This window comes from Ooceraea biroi, chromosome 4 (assembly GCF_003672135.1).
Source record: "Ooceraea biroi isolate clonal line C1 chromosome 4, Obir_v5.4, whole genome shotgun sequence".
Classification (NCBI taxonomy): Eukaryota; Metazoa; Arthropoda; class Insecta; order Hymenoptera; family Formicidae; genus Ooceraea; species Ooceraea biroi.
The window spans coordinates 1,410,887-1,430,667 of NC_039509.1; the positions used below are offsets into that span (position 1 = coordinate 1,410,887).

General features: G+C 52.0%; 2 protein-coding genes across 2 annotated transcripts in view; one reads left to right on the forward strand and one right to left on the reverse strand.

Moving 5' to 3' along the window:
* LOC105285578 (atrophin-1) overlaps window positions 1-19,781 on the reverse strand; it is a 123,642-nt gene that overhangs the window by 101,286 nt on the left and 2,575 nt on the right. Inside the window, exons 2-3 of the mRNA XM_026969003.1 lie at window positions 13,656-13,658; window positions 3,249-5,635 (exon numbers count right to left, since the gene is read on the reverse strand). Coding sequence (XP_026824804.1) covers window positions 3,249-3,448 — 200 coding nt within the window. The 5' untranslated portion in view covers window positions 3,449-5,635; window positions 13,656-13,658. The remainder of the gene's footprint in view (window positions 1-3,248; window positions 5,636-13,655; window positions 13,659-19,781) is intronic.
* The window catches only part of LOC105285577, a 117,358-nt gene that overhangs the window by 93,220 nt on the left and 4,357 nt on the right, over window positions 1-19,781 (forward strand). The window contains 1 exon segment of the mRNA XM_011349840.3: window positions 17,558-19,687. Coding sequence (XP_011348142.2) covers window positions 17,558-19,687 — 2,130 coding nt within the window.

The following is a 19,781-nucleotide window of genomic DNA, read 5'->3' on the forward strand; positions in this document are numbered from 1 at the left end:
AAGCAGATTCAATCAAATTTTCAGCGACGTGACATAAGATGCCTGACGTAATCGATGGTGATATCTCTTTCGGACGACAATCTTCGGGATAAGGACAAGTAAGAGGTGGGCACGACGCGTTTACGTATTCAAAAGAGTTGAAACAGGAGCGATAACCGGCTTTAACTTTCAGCCAGCCAAGAGCTGTCCCCCGAGGAGGGATTAAAACATGAAAAGCTCTCAAGCGCTGTTTGCAGACGAATTTGTTAACGGTGACCAGTCGCGCGATGCGCCAATTGCCATCAGCGTAATTTCATCGTCGTAAATTTATCTTCGCTCGAAGATGCAAACCCCCGCGACGGAGCAGTGATTTTTATCGTTCGATCGAAGCTTTATTCATTCAGAAAGTGTCCTCGCGGTAGCATATCCTCGCTGTCGGCCCGCACATTACCGAAATTCGCCTTTTTTTCTGTACCGTAGACACCAGCAGCGACGGCGATGTAAAACGTCCGATTTATCATGCGTTCGATGGCTTGTTTTAATGCATCACACCGACAGAAACGCTGCAAATACCGACGGACTAAAAAAAAGGCGGAGCTTTTACTCCAATTTTCAAGAATGATAGATCGTCGCACGTATTTCAAAATTGGAACCGAACGAACGTGTACCGCTCTCGGCTCGTTCGGTTATCGCGTTCTCTTGCTCTCTCTCTTCTCTCTCTTTCTCTCTCTTTCCGATCTACGTCGAGCGTTATTTCTGTCTTTGCAACTGACTCATCCGTGTCTCGGAAAGAAACGAACCTTGCTCGCGATACCGCGACGGCTTTGCATGCTTATCAATCCGTTCGCATGGCACACAGCGGCGTACGACGCCATCGAAAGGAACGTTCCGGACGCTCGCGGTCTCGCTCGTGTGCGAGCCGTACGTTTCCCGAGCGTGTCGTAAGTCAGATTTGGAAACTTATCGAATTTGCATAGTTTGCGCGCACGCGGGAGACACGATGCTCTCGGCGAGGATTTAGGCGGCCTGGCCGCTTTCGAATTGGACGACTGCGTGTCGAGGTGTCCCAGAAAAGAGAACAAAAATCGCATAAGACGTTGAGAGATACGCCGGGATAGTCGATCCGGCAATTTAAAGCAATATGGATAAGCCCGATCGGGAATCACGGCGGGATTTCTCTCGATCGGTTACCGGAGAAGAGTCGACGCTCCGCGTCGCAATGAGGACAATAACGCGCGATGAAACCGACGAGAAACTGCAACCGGCGCGGATGACATTCGATCCCGGCGATCCTCCCGCTTTTCTTCGTCGTAAACCGCTCGCGTGATTTCCGCTTTCGCGATGGCACTCGTGGACCGATCAGCCATTTATATGAGAGTCTGGCGAATTCCTGCCGCGGTGCATCGCGAGAATCCACCGCGCGTGCTCTCCTTCTCCTCCTCCTCCTCGTCCTCCTCCTTCTCCTCTGCCCTCCTTATCTCATTCATAAAACAGGGAGATATTGAAAAAGAAATGGCAAGAACAATTTCGCCATCGTGCGGGGCGCGCGGGAACGAGAGATTCTCCCGGCGGGCGAATTCACCTGCTGATCTAAGTCGCCATTTGTATCGCTCGCGTATATTGCGAGAACATGTGGCTCATAAAATTGCATCGCGCCCAGCCGTTTTCCATTCGAAGATATTTCCGTGCTCGCGTGCACGGATAAAAACAAATATGAATGGCAGCGATACTGGCGCGGTAGCGCGATATAATGCCGCTCGACCGCGCCGTTTAAAAGGTTAATGTCGATACCGAACGATCATAAATAAACGCTCTCAACGGTGTGCGACGACACTCCGACGGCCGATCATCCGGAGCGAATCAAAGGGGGAAATAAGGGGCTATGAGAGAAAAAGGCGCCGGTACCGGGACCGTGATCGCGTCATCACTCACGCATTCTTGTGCCACTTTTCCGCCTTCCCGCTTAACTCGCAAACGCACTCTCCCTCTCTCTCGTTTTGCTTGCAATATTTAATTAAAATCACTGTTTAATTAAAAGAGCACTCTGGTTCCGCCGAGCGGTATCCCAGCAGAGTTCGATGGCGACGCAAGGAACGACATTCGTGCCGCGAGATAACATCGCCCTTCGTGACCTCATTATCTTCTCGTTTAATCGTTTCGCGGACAAGGGTCTTCATCGGGGAATGCAATGTGCAAGATGTGCGCGATTTAACGCGCACTGTCAGGTGGATTTAGCTCGAAGGTTTTGCGCGTAAGAGCCCGCGAAGGCCGCTTCTTCGAACGGTACGGGATTACGAATGGATTTTAGTGTTCGGCAAATAACATTTGCCGCTTTGGTACAGTGTATGAATACGGTTTGCCGTTTAGTGGTCGGCAGTATTGATGCAAAGCCAGAAAGACAGAGAGAGAGAGAGAGAGAGAGAGAGAGGAAAGAGGTGTGTTTAGATAGCACCTATACGGTGGAAAAAGCGAAATGGATTCACCGGTTCATGCGCTATTTCGACCGCGAAACCCACCTGGCTTGTACAACAATTGAAGCAACCGACTGCAAAATCGTCTTCATTATACAATTCCCCAAGTCGAAAGCATAATATTGGATGTCTCTTCGGCGACTTTGATCTTCCCGATCTCCAAATTCACGATCATCGTCGCCAAGGTAAACGCGCGCGAGCTCGACAATTTTTTTTTCAACTCGAGTTACGTCCAAGCGGCGTAACGTCGATACGACCATCAATCAAGATTAATTAAGCGCGCCAGGGCATTCCTAATCGACGGGACGTCCTACGAGTCACGTGTAATTCACGTTCGTAATCTCTCTCCCAAAAGTTCCTCCATAAATTCGTGGGATTTAAAATTCTGAGCAATGGCGTTTTCCTCAATGTCCGCGAGGCAGAATCTACAGTCACCTGGAATCCCAAACGATTCCTAGAATCGACAATCGCAGCGGTGGAACCGAAAGCCTCAAGAGCGCAGCTTCGCGCAGCGGCGACCGAGCTGCATTTTACATAGCAACAACGCATCTTCTCCTCCTCTGGCTTCTCCTTCGCTCTTTATGCTCCAAGATCGTCCCAACGGTCTCTCGGTCTTCGCCAAGCCGGCGACTCCGACGCGATTGTACCGTGCCTAAACGACCGGTCGTCGCGCGCGCGTAACCGCGCTCGCCCGAGCTCGAAGGTCGAACACTTTCGAGCGTCGAGCGCGGGGGGGGGACCCGGCCCCGGCGGCGGCGATCAGTGCTCGAAAAGAACGGCAGGCAAGAGGATACTCACATCTTGTAGTGGTGCTGCATATGGTGACCGACGAGGTGCATGTCGGTGGCGTGCTGTTGCTGCATCTGCTGGTGCTGCTGCTGTTGTTGCTGTTGTGGCTGGGGCTGATGCATACCCTGGTGATGGTGAGTCTGCGGGGGGTCCAGGCTGGAGGCGCCCAGCAGGGTAGCGCTCTCCCTGAACAGCGTTGCCACCTGCATTCCGGGGCTGTTGTCGTCCGTGTTGTCAGACTAGAGAATTGCACCCGCCGTCGGCCGTCGGCCGTCGCGACGTCGCACGCTCGACGTCGTTCCTCTACTCTCGCTCGGGTCCACCGGCGATCACCCAGGACGCTCGCTCCTTCTCGCCCGTCGGCTGGTCGTTCACGAGGGATAGAGACGGGTCCGGGTAATAATCCTCCTGTGGAATACGAGATGGCGAAGGAGCCTTCGGCGCGTCCCACGTTACAACCCCAGGATCGATACACCCACGGCTTCGAGATCCTTCGTGGACGATTATCAGGATCACGGGCCTGGCACCCGAGCGAAGTCGCCCGGACGCGTGATTACGACGATCGCGAATAGTCACGAACCGGCGCGACTGGCGACTCCACGGCGACTTCCTCCCCGCGTGCCTCCTCCCGATTAGCGACTGCGAGAGCGGACGCAAATGATATCCTTCCTCTGCCTCGCGTAGACAATTGCTGGGATAGCGAATACAGTCACGGGACGCGATATCCAGTCTTTAGTGACGACGGTCGCTAGAGTACAGTCATCAGTTGTCCAGATACGCCGTCATTCGCGTCCGAACTGACAAGGCACCGTCGTCGTCGTTGTCGTTGTTGTCGAACCCTGGGAGCTCCAATCTGGCGAGACCCTTCGCTCGAGTACTCGGATCAAACCCTTTTTCACCGAGAAATTGCGTGCCTTCCGGGCAGTGCGCTCTCGCAGCTCACCGACGGCGACGAACTGGAAACGTGCCGTCGGCACTCGAACGCACGGATCCGCCGAAGTCGCGCGTTTCGCCAACAACCCGACTGGTGCAACACCTGATTAACAATCCGCGCCACCGCCGTGTGCGTTGCACGCCGCGGCCAGCAGCACGACGACGATCGTCGTTGCCGCCGTCGCGGCGATGGAATCGACGTCGCCGAAGATGCGGCGCGCCACGCGAGGAGAAGTCTCTCTCTCACTTTCTCGGTTTACCGAGGACTCGATTTAGTCGAGGCCCCGCGAGGTCGTCATCGTTGCTCTCGTCGTAACGACCGTCGGCGACGTTACCAGCATTCTCTCTTCGTTGAATCGCGTCCGCCAAGCCGAGCCGCCTCCGCGCCGACAGGCCGGAAGCCGCGAAAGTCTGCTCTGTTCTCTCTCTCTCTCTCTCTCTCTCTCCTCTCCTCTCTTCTTCTCTCCTTTCCTCTCCTCTCCTCTTCGGGGTCCACTCGCGCGCGGCCTGGCCCTCGCACTCACACACACTCACTACTGGAGGCGCGGACGCACTCTCGCGCGCGCAACACGCGAGCCGAGCCGCACTCACGGGATCACTGGCCGCGCGGATATACCTCTGTTTGGGAACTTTCTTTTTTTTCGAAACGGTCCTCCTTCTTTTCTATCTACGATCTCTTCGCCCCCGCACGCCTCCTCTCGTTCTCCTTCCCTTTTTGCTGTTCTTGTATCGCCACTGTTTATATTATCGTCCCTTCGACCACGACGCGGTGCCGCCTCGAATTCGCGCACTCCGTGTCGTCTGTCATGTTCTCGCCACAGCCGCCGCGCGCACCTTTTGAATTACGCGCACTGCCCGCCGTCTCGCCGCACCACTGCCAATACGATATGATGCGATACGATGCGGTACGGTGCGGTGTGGTGTGTTGCGACGCGGTATGATGCACCCACGCCCCGTTAAAGGCAGCCGCGCGAGGGTGGCAGGCGCGCGTTATCGCTCGCGCTTCCCTCGCGGTGTGTGCGTGCCGGTCGCGTCGACGCGCGACGTTCGCTCGCACGCCTTCTCCGTCGCTCTGACAGCCGCTACCGCGTTCCGGATGACTCGCGGTATTCCTCGAGAGTCACGAGCGAGTCGAATAGAGAGCATGTATTTGCGGTGCTGCGCGCACGAACCTCTCGTCGAGGAGGAGACGTACTCGGCACGACCACGCGTGACACGTACCGTGTTTCGCGGATGACTCGCACAACCTGCTCGCTGCTTTTTGCGTTTCTCTTTCTCGTCCTTTCCGTTGTTCCGAATTCTGTCCTCTCTCTTTCTTTCGGAAATCTCTCCTGCCCTCGCCTCCGCGGCGCAAACTCTCCTTCTCTTTCTCCTCTCTCTCTCTTTCTCGTCGTGTAAACACGCGCGCACACACACACAGCGCGGAATCTGTAACCGCGGCAGCAAGAGTCGGCACCGCACTGCTCGGCCGTGTCGTTCGCTCGGCCGCTCGAACCGCACCGCTCGTACGTTTCCGCCGTTGCTCGCCCGCTCTCGGTCTTGCTCGGCTTTGAAGCCTCACGGCGGCGGCAGCCGGCGGTGGAGGCGGCGGCGGCGACGACGACGACGACGGCGACGAGGACGACGACGACGATGACGGTGGCGGCAGCGGCTGTGGCTGGTCCGGCTGTATCCGTCCTTTACTATTGCGCGTTCTCGCCTCTTTTATCTCAGTCCCTCTTATTCCGCTGCCTCGCTCGTCTTTCTCGCTCTGTTAGCAGCCACCAGCGTTCGATCATCTCGCTCCATCGCGAAGAAAAAGAGAGAGCATGTTCTTACGATATTCGTCTCTTTTCCTCTTCTGCTCGCTATCTTTCTCCTTTGCTCCGCAAGTAAACGTGCTCCTCTGCCTCTCCCTCTCGCTCTGCCGCACACACGCGCTCTCCACTCTTCTCGCGTCTCGTCCTCCCTCCTTTTCCACCACGATCGTCCCGTCCCGCTCGTGTTCCTCCCGCTCCCTCGCTTCTCCCGCCGGCGCTCGCCCTTCGCCCGTCACGCTCGCCCTCCTCCCACACCCGCCACCTCTTTCCTCTTCTTTCTCCGTCCGCCTCGCTCCGTTCTCGTTCTCTCCGTCCGTCGGCGTCCTCCCCTGCGGCTGTCCTTGTCCCGCCTGCGTCCAAGGATAGCCTCGACGAGGAGCTCGGCGGAATTAATCGATCGCGTCGGCAATCGATGGTAAATCGAGGCACGCGCCCCCGACGATCGATTGAGACGGATCGATCGTAGCCGCGCGGCTCACGCGCGCGATCGTTACCCGCGCCGCGGCCGCCGACGTGCGGCTACGTCGGCCGCATCGGCGATAAGGCAGGCACACCACCGCGCGAGAGACGCGGTATAACGGTCGCACTCACCTCCGCGCTCTCCCTCTCTCTCGCAGGACACGACCGACCGCCGGCCGAATTTACAGCGGGTCGTGTGTCCTTTCCACCTATGGGCCGAGGACATTATGCAAATGAGCACGAGCGGCGGAGATCGTATTTGCGGGAGGATTTCGCAACGGCGCAACGGATTCTTGAAGACGTGACAAGGGGACGGACTTCGCGCTCGCGTATTTGCGTAGATGATCTTTTTTTAGATTCGACTAGAGCCGCGTGTGAGCCGTACGTGCGCGCGAACGAGTGAAGCTCTTCGAGCAATCCCGTTGTCCTCATCATCAGCTTCGTCTTGGTCGTCGTCGTCTTGGTTGTCCAGTAACGCCGCCGATACGTCTTGCGTCATGCTCCGTGATCTACTGACGGCGCTGACAGTAGCGCAGCCGTAAATACGGCTGTTGATCGCCTTCCGAAATACATTACCACTGTCTGCGCTGTATAACAAAGCGACACTTGGTCTGGACCCGGTTGATTCGATTCGGCTCGACGCAGCTCAGCTTCGGCTATTCGCGTAACGCAGACAAGTTGAAAACGCTTGGAAAGTTCGCGGGAGGAGTTGTACGCGTCTCGCAGCGGTATTTACTGTAAAAGAAGGTCGCAAATGTTGTCAGGTAGTTGAACGAGTTCGAGCTCGGGTGATGCGTTCGCAGAGCTTGGACTAGCATTGAAAATACTGCGAGGTCAACGTATTCCAAGGTCCCCGAAATTACGTGATCGGCAATGTCGCGTCTCAGCAGCGTGTAGCAGCAGGAACGTGGAAGCCGGCACGATACCTTTCGCAGGGCCAATTTATGCGGAAGCGATTCTCAGGAACGCGAGGCTTACTCGGGAATCAGATGAGCGTGTATATTTAAGCTCCTTCGAGGGAGACGAGAGGGAGAAGGAAAACCGAGACGGAAACTGCGACCGAAACGGGCGGGACCTAGTCCTATCAGTAGGTTACCGGATGCGTCCTTGATAAAATTACGCGTTTCTCCGCTGCACCCTCCTCTCTCCGCGCGCGACGTAATCCCGGCGACGCCGATAAACAATTAATAGCCGTGGTATTAATCGACGAACGGAGAGGGAGGCAGGGAGGAACGGAGGGATGAAGCCAGGAGGGCCATTTCGACCGCGTCGCGACACAACCTCGCCGTGGATCGGCGGCGTGCACGATCGATCTCGCACGGAACGCCCGAATTATTATTCCTCTCTCTCCCCTGAAGGTTGATTCCCGATTCCGTTCCGCGGGACACACGACGCGCTGCCGCGGTACCTCGTGTAACCAAAATAAACCCCGTGTGCCCGGTGTGCGCGCGGTTAGCGGACGAGAGAAAAAAAAGAGAAAGAAGGAAAAAAAATGAGCGACCACGAAAATATCGGGCGGTCCGGCTCGCGGTCGCGATCGATCTCGCGCGAGCGAGCGAGCGAGCTCACGTGTACAGCGGCCGCCGTTTCGCGCGTCCGCCGGCGGTCTTATTATTAATCGATTCGAATTATCGATCGCCGTCATCGCACCGTCGATGCCGCTGCTCTTCGCCCTGTGGCCCGACACCGCTGCACGCCTATATTCCGCTCCGCCTGGATGCACGACCGCCGCCACCGCCGCCACCGCCGCGGCCATAGCGTGCCCACCGTTGCGCGCACGTGCGCGCGAGCGTGCATGTGAATATGTATGTGTATGTGTGTGCGTCAATGTCTGTCTGCGTGTTGGTGCTGCACGTACGCTGCGTGCGTGTGCAATTCGCGCGAGGATGTATTGCGATGGAGCAAGCGCGGGAAAGAGAGGAGTGAGAACGCGTTGTGTGTGTGTGTCGGTTTCCGCGCGTTCGTGTGAGTGTGCGAGGGAGAGTGTGGGTGCATGCGGTGACCCTGCCGTTGTGGGTTGGGTGGGTGGAAAATCAGGAGCGTATCGAGAGACGCGGAATACGCGTGCTCCGAGCGCTCGCATCTCTTTCGATGTTTGACGCGGTATTTTCGTTACACGGTATCCGATGCGATGCCCGCGGATTCGTGCTCCTCGTGAAAACAAACATTGCACAAGTCTGTTCTTTGCGGCCGCAAAGCTTTTCGTGCTCGTTCTCGCTTTCCACCGGTGCTTCTTCCGCGTGCGCGCGCGTATTGCCATTTTGTTCGGGGCACGGAGAGTACGAAAAGCGCGCGGCTAAACGAAACGGAACAAAATGCTGCGCTTTGTTGTTGATTCTCTCGAACTTTACCCGATTTCGTCAAGTTAATGGATACCATCCATCGTATTCACCTTTAAAGTTGATTTTTTTCGATATACAGTACATTTTCACGCTGTAACATTCACATTATCTTATTTGCCAAAAGATTACCTTTCTTTCTTTCTTTTTTTTACTTAAATTGTTGGATGCTGAGTGTTTCACGAGCACCTATGCTACTCAACCTTCTCCAACCTTCGCGTTACGTTATCTTAAACGTACAAACGCCGGACTGCAACGCACGACGTGAGAGTTCGCATGACAGATCCTACGGTGTTTCGCGCTGAATTTCGTCGACAGATTTCCGGGGAAACGGTCTTCAGGAAGCTACGGCGAGATTCCGGCAAATCGCACTGCGCTCCTCTCTCTCTCAAAGGTGTCAAAGCCAAAACCTCTTGACACGCTCCTGCCGGGAGCGACGCGGCCGTGTGTGCGTGTCGTGTGCACGCAGCCAGGTTGCCGCGCGCGTCAAGAGGGGACGGGGAGGGTAACGTGTGGAGAGAAGCAACGAGGAGGGAAGAAAGGGGAACAACGAGCGAGAGGGATGTAACGGTTACGGAGGAGGAGGAGAGATGTTCGCGCGTGGGAGGAAGAGAAAGGGATCGAGAAGGAGAGAGAGGGAATCATCGGTCGGGGAGCGTGAGCGCACGCGTCAGAGAGGGATAACGCAAGACGAACGTCGAGAGGATCGTCCCTCTCGCGTGTGCGAGAGCGAGAAAGAGAGAAGAAAAATGCCCGAAGGGGGGATAAGACTAGCGCGAGAGGGAGAGGGTTTTTGTTGGAGCGATGAGGACGGTGATATCGTCGAGGTTCGACGATATCGCCGTCCTCATCGCTCTAACATACACACACGTACACGCACAACGTGCGCACACATCGAGCCGCGCACCACCACAGACCACCAGACTCCCACCACGAACTTTTGGAAAAATCAATAGAATACAAGAAAAGCCCCATGGTGCGCCAGGCGAGTCGAAGCCCTCTCTTATCCTTCTCCCGCATCTTTCTGCCTCTCTCGTTCTCTCTGTCCCTCCTTGTGTGCCTCCCTCTCGTCCACCACCCTCCGTGCCTCTACGTACGCTTGTGCGCGCGCTGTATCCGTGTTTGCTCGCGCGACAAAGAGGGAGAGCTCTCGCGTGTGTACACTGGCGATCGACGGAGATAGGAGGTATGCGTGCACGCACGACGGCCAAGGACGGAGATAAGTACGCGGGTGGAGGGAGGAGAGGGACGGATGGGAGGTGCAGAACTATGTGTGCGAGGGACTCCGAGCATATCCGACAGTGCGCGAGCGAGACGAGCGAACAATAAAGAGCGAGATGGAAAGATGAGAAGGAGAGGGAGAAAAAGAGAGAGAGAGAAAGAAAAGAGAGGTTGAAAAAGCGAGATGGAAAGCGCGAAATGCGCCGTGGATGCGTTTCGATTGAACGAGGATGGCGAACATCGGAGAAACGAAGAGGGTGAAAAGCGTATCCGTGTACGCTCTCGCTAATAGACAAGTTGGTCGGAGAGGGAAAAGCCGAAAGAGAAAGAGAGAGACCACTCGCAAGCATGTGCGACTCCATGCGTACCTAAGACGCGTAAAAGTCCCACCGTTAGGAGGAAGAAAGAGAGGGTGGAAGAGAGACAGGGCGGTTTGTCCGTATGTGGGTGTGCGCGAGAAAGACAAGAAAATACACGGCGCTCGCCCAAGCTAGCGCGAATAGCTCGCGAGAGGCTACGTAGGAGCGTTCGCTAATGGGCAGGAGGGACGGAGAGCTGCATGCAGGCGAGATGCACGGGAAGAGGGAAAGGGACGGTGCGATACGGGCGAGAAGAGAGGGATGCTGTGCGCGCGAACGTGCTCCTTGCGCCCGTATTGGTGCACCGAGCAGAAGATTTGCACGGTTCAACAAACGCCTCTCGCTTATGTATACGTGCAAAACTATGTATGAATCTCCTGGGGTAAATCGCACGTGTACATAGAACTCGCGGAACAGGATACGCGTCTCCGTGTGTGCGCGCGTATACACACACACGCGCGCGCGCGCGCGCGCGCGCATATGTACATATATATATATATGTATGTGTGTGTGTGTGTGTGTGTGTGTGTGTGTGTGTGTGTATATGGATACTCTGCCGTTATGTACGAGGGTATGTTTCTGACCAATCGCAGCTCCTTTTAGCGATGGATTATGCGAGTGGGTAAAAAGGGTCGCGTTCGGCGAAAATTTGCAGGTTGCGAGTTAATTAAAAATTAATCACCGTATCGGCGATTCGCAATAATCGCGTATTATTTTGCACGTTGCCGTGAACGTATTTACATCGTCGAAATCTTTCAACGTATAGTGTGGATTATCTTCTATTTAAAGCACTGCTGCATCGGTACATGCTTTTTTTCGATACGTATCTTTTCAGAATAGTCGCTCAAGGGCTGCATATCGTGTCTGATGGATTGAAATGAACGAAGAAGATTTCTGACGTTAAAAAGATATGTCTATTTTTATCCTGATCGCTCCTGACGTAGTTTCGTACGTGTGACAAGTGAGGAGTAACGGCCCGAGCACGGAAATGAAAGAAACTGCGAAATGAAAAGTTGAACGGGTCAGGAACAAAAATACGCGCCGAAGAATCGTAATGAGGTTTCGTTAAAACGGATAACGTTTGCTAAATCTTTAAAGTCTCAGTGCAACGTTTGTTTCGCCGATATCCATCAGCACCGTCTTGTAACACACGAGAAGACGCCGAGAGCTGATATATTTATATATTCATAGTTTAATTTAGCGAATCAAATTTTTAATTTAATAATTTCCCCTAACGATTATTCCTACGTAGCTGAAAGAGATTGTCTATTTATCCTCGTCCAGGCTATTTGAAACTCGCCGTCTTTCCACGACTTACGGAAAGGACCTTTTCCGCTTTTCGCCGCATCTCCCCGGTAACGTCGGCGGCCCGGCGTTTTTCCAACTTAAAAACCCGGCCACCTTAATTCAGCGGCGAGAAAGGAGGCGGAATGCGAGCCGTCTCTTCCGAGCAGCACACCACTGACCAAGAGCGCGGACCGCGAACGTGCGTTTTCTCCCCCGGTGGAAACGAGAACGGAGACGACGCGGTCAGGCCCTCGCGATCGTGGTAGTGCAGATTGCTCTCGTGTGCATCGCCTGCCAGTCACCTACACGCCACGTTCCCGGCCACGTTCCTCTTCGCCCGCATTTTTCTCTTGGCCGTAGGATTTTCCTCGATAGCGAAAGAGAGGAAAAAACCTGCACCGGATCGTCCGTGATTCGTTCCTTCCGGTTCGTGTGGCTCATTCGTGGTCCGCGCGATGATTCGATTTAAAGGCAAACACCAGCGATATGCAATTTTCCGTTACGAATAGGAACCAAACGGTGTGCGTAGAAGAAAGACTCTGAGACAACAGAGATTTCCGAATTCAATCATTGCCGAACTATGAGAGCAATGAGGCTCATAACTTTTCATACATTTTTAAATAAATAAAGTCAACGTATGATACACGTGAAATGGGATTTTAATAAAGAAGCGTGTGGAATTGGATTATGCGGATGAATTAAATACAATGTGGAAAGCTAAGATGCCTTAACGTTAATTTACTGAATACGGTATGTGCGGATGTTTCTACATAAAAGATGCCACATGTTTGAATAAGAGTAGAGTTTCCAGACGCGCGTAATAATTACGGCATGATATTCTCTTAATTATATAATACAAAGAGTATCAGGATGATATATTTGACACTCGTGGGTGGAAAAAGTATTCGTGTGCGTAGCTGCCGCCGAAATGCATCATTAATTGAAACAAATGCGTTCTACCGCGGGCTTGTGTGCTTTCATTAGAGTCGCCCCTTAATGAAGAAGTGTCACGAAATAATTAAACTTATGATGATAAAACGTCATTCTAGGGCGCGCGTGTATTGCTTGATTTTGATATTCCGCAAGAATCTCCTCTGCTTTACTCCAGAAAATCAAGATCCGCGTTCGTCTCGTCAGAATGTACATTCAACCACCCCTTCTCGCATGATGGCCGCTCATTTGGGTTCCGTTTCGGCCATTCTTTTTCTCGAGTGTCCCTTCAAACAATTCCGAAGAGGATGCGAGGGGCACGAGGATGGATCCAAGCGGAATTGGAGCTTGGCTCCTACTAAGTGGAACTGACCCAGCTTCGCGGCTCTCTACCCTCCTCCGATCCGCGTCGTCCTGTCTCTCCTCTTTCGTCTCTCGTGCTTTGTCCTTCTCTCGTTCGCTCACTCCGCTTCGTCCCGCGTCGCGATCCCCGTCTCGTTTTCCCCTTCCCGACGTTCTCCCCAGTCGACGGCGAGACACCCTCGAGAAGTTTCAATTTATACGGAAAGTCGTCATGACCGAATGCACAAATACGTATACGGCACCGCGCTTTGCTAGTCCATTCATATCAGCTGGTGCGATGTAAACACGAGAGAATCGGTGGTACTATCCGACATCCGGCTATCCATTGTAAATTATCTCGAGCTGACAAATCGTAACGACGCGTGTCCTCGTCGCAGATTTTAATTGACACTCGGATAAGGGTTCTCAGATATTTTGCAACATGTCTTCGAGTCTCTCAGGTGGAAAGTTTCCGTTTCGTTATCCGACAACTTTTCAGATTATGCAGATCCAAATTGCATTCGGTGAATGGAAAATATTGGGTTCTCCAAATGTTCAAATTGTGATCCATGAATACCGAGGGATATTTTGGAGCCTTCCAACATCTGTATCATGGATGTTCACTAGATATCAGATATACTCTACAAATATTCAAATCTATGAAAATTCGGAGGACCAACTCTGGTCCTTGTTCCAGGCGCACCCAAGGGACGACCGATTGGTTGGAAACGCGAATCGCATCGTGACCCCCTTTGACATCGCACATCGACACACGCTGACACGGTGCAAAAAAGTGAAAAAGCTGACGGGCTCGCACGTGACCGTTCAGTTTAAAGACCTTGAGAGGGGCAAAAAGAGCATTCCTTTGCTGCTACCGACAGCGCGAGGGCTGGCGGCGTTACGGTTGACGCCCTTTCTCGGTAGAAGTAAATGAGGAGGGCAGAGAGAAGTAAGCAGGCAGGCAGGCAGGGAACACCTGTCGTTATAAATTACCGCGATGTGTTACGAGTAACATGGGGGCGTCGCGCCCGTTTTTCTCATCCCTCGCGAGAATTTCACGCCTCTCCGCGCGCCGCGCGTTCCCCTGTTACTCCTCGTTAAGAAATAATTCCACCTAATCCGCAAGGGCCTTATCGCGTGTACAATGAAAAATTCACGCAAACAGACGGAAGTTGCAACCGAAACTTGCGAGTTCACTCTCGACGATCCAACCCGCCCTCGTCGCTTAACGCGGATGACGCGGGCGAGATGGATTTCTGGTATGCGCGGGGGAATCCCCGTTTCCTCGCGCAATGGAGCGAGGAGTTATTTTCACGGGGGATGGGGTGTTATTACGAGCCGGGGAAAATCTCCGTCGTGGCGCGTTATCTCGGGCGCGGGCCGAGACCACCCCTCGGCGCGGCAACGAAATTCTGAATACGTTACTGGTGTCAACCCCCGCGCGGTAGGCAGAAGGTCGTGTACCCTTCTCCGACTGCATGGTATACGTGTGTGTGTATATGTGTGTGCATGTGGCGGTAAGAGGAACGCGCGGAACGCTTTATGAATGGAATGTTTCCACGCCAAGTGTGGCGAGAGAGGCACCCGTGTGTCCCGCGTGTAAACACAATAATACCGACGTTTCCATTCATCAGGTCGACCCCGGCGGAGCGGAGCGACCTCGAGAAATGCCTTTGGAGGCGCCATGCGGACTGTGCGCCGACATATGTGTGTGCGCGCATCGCCCTCCCAACCCTATTATCTCTTTTTTTCCGCGCCCGCTCGCCAACCCTCCGCGAGGCTATTTAAAGGGCGATTCGAATCTCGGCCGCGCCGCCGCTGGCCAGCCTCGATTCATTTATCGTCCCCGTGGCTGTTTCCGCATCCGGAAGTCCAGATTGAGTCGGCCGGTTCTTGAAATCTCTTTTCGTTTCTCTGAGACGTCGTAAGCAATTTGCCAATTAACGCGAAGGAGCGTACGTATGTATGGAGACGTGCTGGTAAACGCGTAACAAAAAGGTCGCCCGCGCTAATTTTACTTCCGCGCAAAAACGTTTGATCACCAAACAATAAAAGATCCCGCGAAAGGGAATAATGCGATAACATCCGGATATGAGGTTTACACTGCGAGCGTGTCGTGTTTTCCGTAAATATACCAAATAATAGGGAAACGCGGCGCGAATGCAGAGAATGATGAGATTAACTCTCGACCGCTTCTGTAAAATGATGCTGCGTGTGTTGAGAGCGAGTTTTATTTTATTTTTCATTTTTATTTTTTTTTTTTAGTTACGCGCGTGTTTGAAAAACGATCGCGAGTAACACGCTGCGAAATAATTGCGAATAAAAAATAAGCGTGACCGGGGAACTTCTGTTCCGTGCGTACATACGTAGCGCATCTCGTGCGTGCTGTTTCTCACGGTCTCCACACCGAATCCGTTAAAGAATAAATCACGCGCGATGTGATATCCGAGCACGCAAAAGCGCGACAGGACGCGCGAAATTGATGTTACCGTTAAATAAAGCGTAATCCGAACAACGAACGCGGCTACTAATTTTGTTTGCGCAAAGCGACTAATGAGACGAGGCTTCCATTCAACAGGTCGTCCATGTCGCGGCACGAGCCGGCCTCTAAAAGCACGTTTTAGAGGCACCACGTGTGTGGCACGTGTCCTTTCCCTCCTCTCTCTTTTTCTTTCTTCTCTTTCATTCTTTCTTCCTGCCGTCTCTCCGAGCGAATGGATCACTGCTTAAAAGGCGATTCAAACGCCGGTCATGGCTCACAAAACTTGCATATCGTTCGATGTCTTGATCGAACGACGCGTTCGCCGAAAATAGTGCCATTCGCGTATCGTCGACCTGCGAGTTTTATTTATAGCGTATGCGAAATTACAGCTTTTATCGGTAGCGGGACGATTATCGTGTGATTCAGCAGCACCTGCACGCCAGCAGCATTTTTCTCAGGCACGTTTATATTTTATTTTATCGATTTGTTGTTTGAAATAAGATGTTGGAGCGCGCGCGGACACGCTGCAATTACCGTAGAATGGTAGGGTGGAGTAAAAGGCGGTTTCAAGGGGAACGCCACATCATCGCCGATAGTGAAATATTTATATGTATACCTTACGCAGAGCGTTCGGTTTTTCTTTTCCTGTCCGTATCGACGTAAAAGACGTGAAAGACTTCTTTTATTTTGACTTCGATGACATATACCCGTGGTATTACATGCGTCACGTGCATTTACCTTCCACCTTCGATACCTTCCACGTCAAACTTTTATCCCAGATTTCTTGCAGAATTAACGTCCCTCTTTACAATTTTTCCTCGCAATTTCGTGTCCAATTCGTCATTTCAAAGAAATACTTAAAGGTGAGAATTGTTTTACGATTGGAAGATACGATCAAGTAATTAGTTGCTTGAGTTTTCGCGTAAGGATAAAAACACCGTGTAATAAAGGGCAGCGAGGGATTATACGGAATTGCTCGTGCGCTATTCCGTGCTATCGTGTCGTCGCGATTAATGCGCTAAAATGCATTGTCGACAAATAAGGAGCGCGGCGACTTCGCGACAGACATTCATTTCGCGACGCTTCTACATTTCTTACGAGTTCATACTTAATTCAAATCCCTGTAGACTTCCGGCGGGTATTACGAGACACGGAGAGGAGAGCGCACGCACTCTCCGGCTACGAGGAGTGCGTGCAAGAGGACGGGCGCAGGGGATGTAAACGCGACGCTTGTACCGCGCGCGATATTACTCTGCGATCAAGAGCGTACTCGTCGAGCGGGAGTGCTACTCTTTTCGAGAGACTACTCTTCGACGCGGTACGGTAATATGAAAAGTGCGTGTTTACCGCGGCGACAACGCGCAGTCCATGGCAGTAGCGGCAGGAGGAGGAAGAGGCGGAGATATTAATTTAGGTTTAATTTTAATCAAGCGCCCGACGATCCCAATTTGTTTCTCTTTGAGGCAAGATTTTTGCATACACATACACGTAGACATATTCATGTACACGACGCGAGAGCTGCGAAAGTTCCGCGAGGTGCTCATCCCCGCGGCCGACGTCGACGTCGACGACGACGACTCTGTCAATGTTGCGAGTTACGTTTACCCGTGGGAAATCTCCTCACAGATGCGACGCGATCCAATACGGTTTCTTTACACACTTTACTCTCGTAATTACGAAATAAGCAAACACTCTCCCCGGATTACATGGAGGACGGTCCGTGCCTCCCTTGCTCGCCGATGAATTTGCGAATTTCGTACGTGACACGCGTTCAATTATTCTTATTTATATCACGAGCCGCAATTTGTAATTTTAATAATGAGATTCATCTCTTCGACAAATAAGTTATTTTAATGGCGATGCGCGATCGTTACGAATTAAAATTACGAATATTAAATGGTTTTGAATAATAAATAGGTGTTATGTAAGCACACACATGCGTATACGCGCATATATAAAAATATTATTTAAACATTATTGAATTTCGTTTATATGTTATTATATCTGTAATATTTATTATTACTATAGTATCATAACTTTACAATTGTATAGTAACTGCCAAAGTGAATTAGAGGATTTTTAAAATCACTTTATTTTACAATTATAAATTGATACATAACATATGAATATCGCGTCTCCTTTCACATTACATTCTTGTATGTTCCAGAAACATCAAAATTTGGACCGACACAAAAGCGGGCCCAGGAAAAAATCCACAAAAGATCCAAAAAAGATAGCGAGCGTGTGGTCCGTAGAATGTGCCATGCAATTGGGTCTGCTCCCAGAATCATCCCTGAAAAACATCACCATCGTGAATACCTTGGACTTCGATTCTATGCGTAACGACAGGAGCGCAGAGAGCTTTGTCGATCTCGAGACGAGCGATCACGAGACCGTGCTCGAGACGAGACTGTCCAAGTTCACGAACAGGTTGAATGCCACGTGGCCCTTGATCATCCCGGTGTCCGATCCCTCGTCGAGGCCGATTCGCAAGCGAAGCAGGCGGAAAAAGAGATGGACGATAACACGACGTAGGAAACCGAGGAACAGCGTAGATGAGGAACTCAACGACGCGACGGCGGACTCGACGATCAAGAGATCCGCGTCGTCGCCGCTTCGACGTAAGCCGAAACGGGGGAATCTCGGCGTGTCGACTGATGCTTGGGAGAGATTATCAGACGACAACTTTTCGTCGACGCAACTTCACGCTCGGTCACGCGATCATGATGAGGATGACGACGAGGATCGCGAGCTGTCCAAGGATTACGGATTGGCCGGCAGAGAGAAAGTTCGTCGCGCGACGTCGACGAGAAACGCGACGAGAGAGATCACGCAGCCCGATTACTCCGAGTCCGAATATTCCAGATCCTACACGTCGAGTCGGCAGAAAGAGGAGTCGAGGGAGTTGTCGGAATACCCCGAATACTTTATGAACGTCCTGCGTATAGATAACAATACCGGGGAGGATGATTCCGACACTTCGAAGGACACGAAGCCAGATTGTGATACTTCCGTGGACGATGCTCGTGGCAGAAGGTCCGCGAAACTCTCGGAACGCGCTCCGCGCGCGATTAATGTGCGTAGGAACGAAAGAACTTTGGCCGTGGACAATAGGGTGCTATCGAAGAGGAGGAATCGTCATTCTTCAATGGACAAGAAACCTGCCAGGAACTTGCAGAATAGGAGCATTAGAAGAAGAAGAAGAAGAAGAAGACGGGCCAACGAATGGAAGAAGGAAGACTCCGCGACGGATAGTAATTACAACTCAAATTCGCAGGATGACTCCTCGGCATGCAGATCCGACGGCAGGAAAGGGGATGCGCGCGGAACCGCGAGAAACGGACGTAAACCTTGCGACTTGTGTAACACGCGACGACACTCCGGCAATCTTACGAATAACGCCTGCACGTGCAAGAGGAATCTGCGGAACACAGCCAGCGCGATCATGCGGGACATTCAGGAGCAGATACGTGACACGGAAGTCACGCGGGATGCCGAAAATGCTGGCAACGCGATTCCTGACATCTCCGTCGATGATCCAAGCCAGGAACATTCAAAAGAGAAGCTCGATCGAGACGATGTTTCCGTGATGCGCGGTGATGAGGAAGACAACGATAATCGACGGGATAACGTGGAGGACCTGTTATTCCAAGAGTCGAGACCATCCTCTAAAAACGTCGAGCCAAAGATTCAATCGCCAAATTTCACAGTGAACAGCGGTAAACGTAGGAAAAAGAGATTAAATAGATGGATGTCATCTATCAATTGTGATTTAGTCGACAGAACGCAGACAACTTACCACAGCACTTTCCACGAGTGCGATCTCGAGTCTTCAACAACGTCGTCGCTGAAGATAAATATGACGGAGAACTGGAAACCGGAAGACGGTGACAACGCCGGAATGATCCATTCGTCATTCCGGTCTTCCTTATCCGAAGGATGCAGCGACGAGCATGATAGCGCGTTGTTATTGGCTCGAAAGATTATTAGCGACGATTTGTCGAAGGACGAAAAGACCGACGATGAAAACAAGACGATGGGAAGCTCATGTTACAAATATGAGGATAAATGTGACGAAACATTGAATAGTCAGCAGACGGAACAGGGACGTAGCAGGGATAATTTTATTTACAATTCGTCTTCGGAAGATGAAGACACGAAGGAGGATACGGAATTTGAAAATCAATATGACAATCATTTAATGAAAGACATAGTTACGTATAGAAATAAGAATAAAGTTACCCGAAGATCATCGGTCGATCAGAATCTCGTCAAGGATGAAAGGGATGATACCAAGGTAAGCGATATTCTTATCGAATTTGTCCAATATTTAAATAAATTAAGTTATTGATCGTGATTGTTTATATTATATAATATCAAGTATTTTAAGT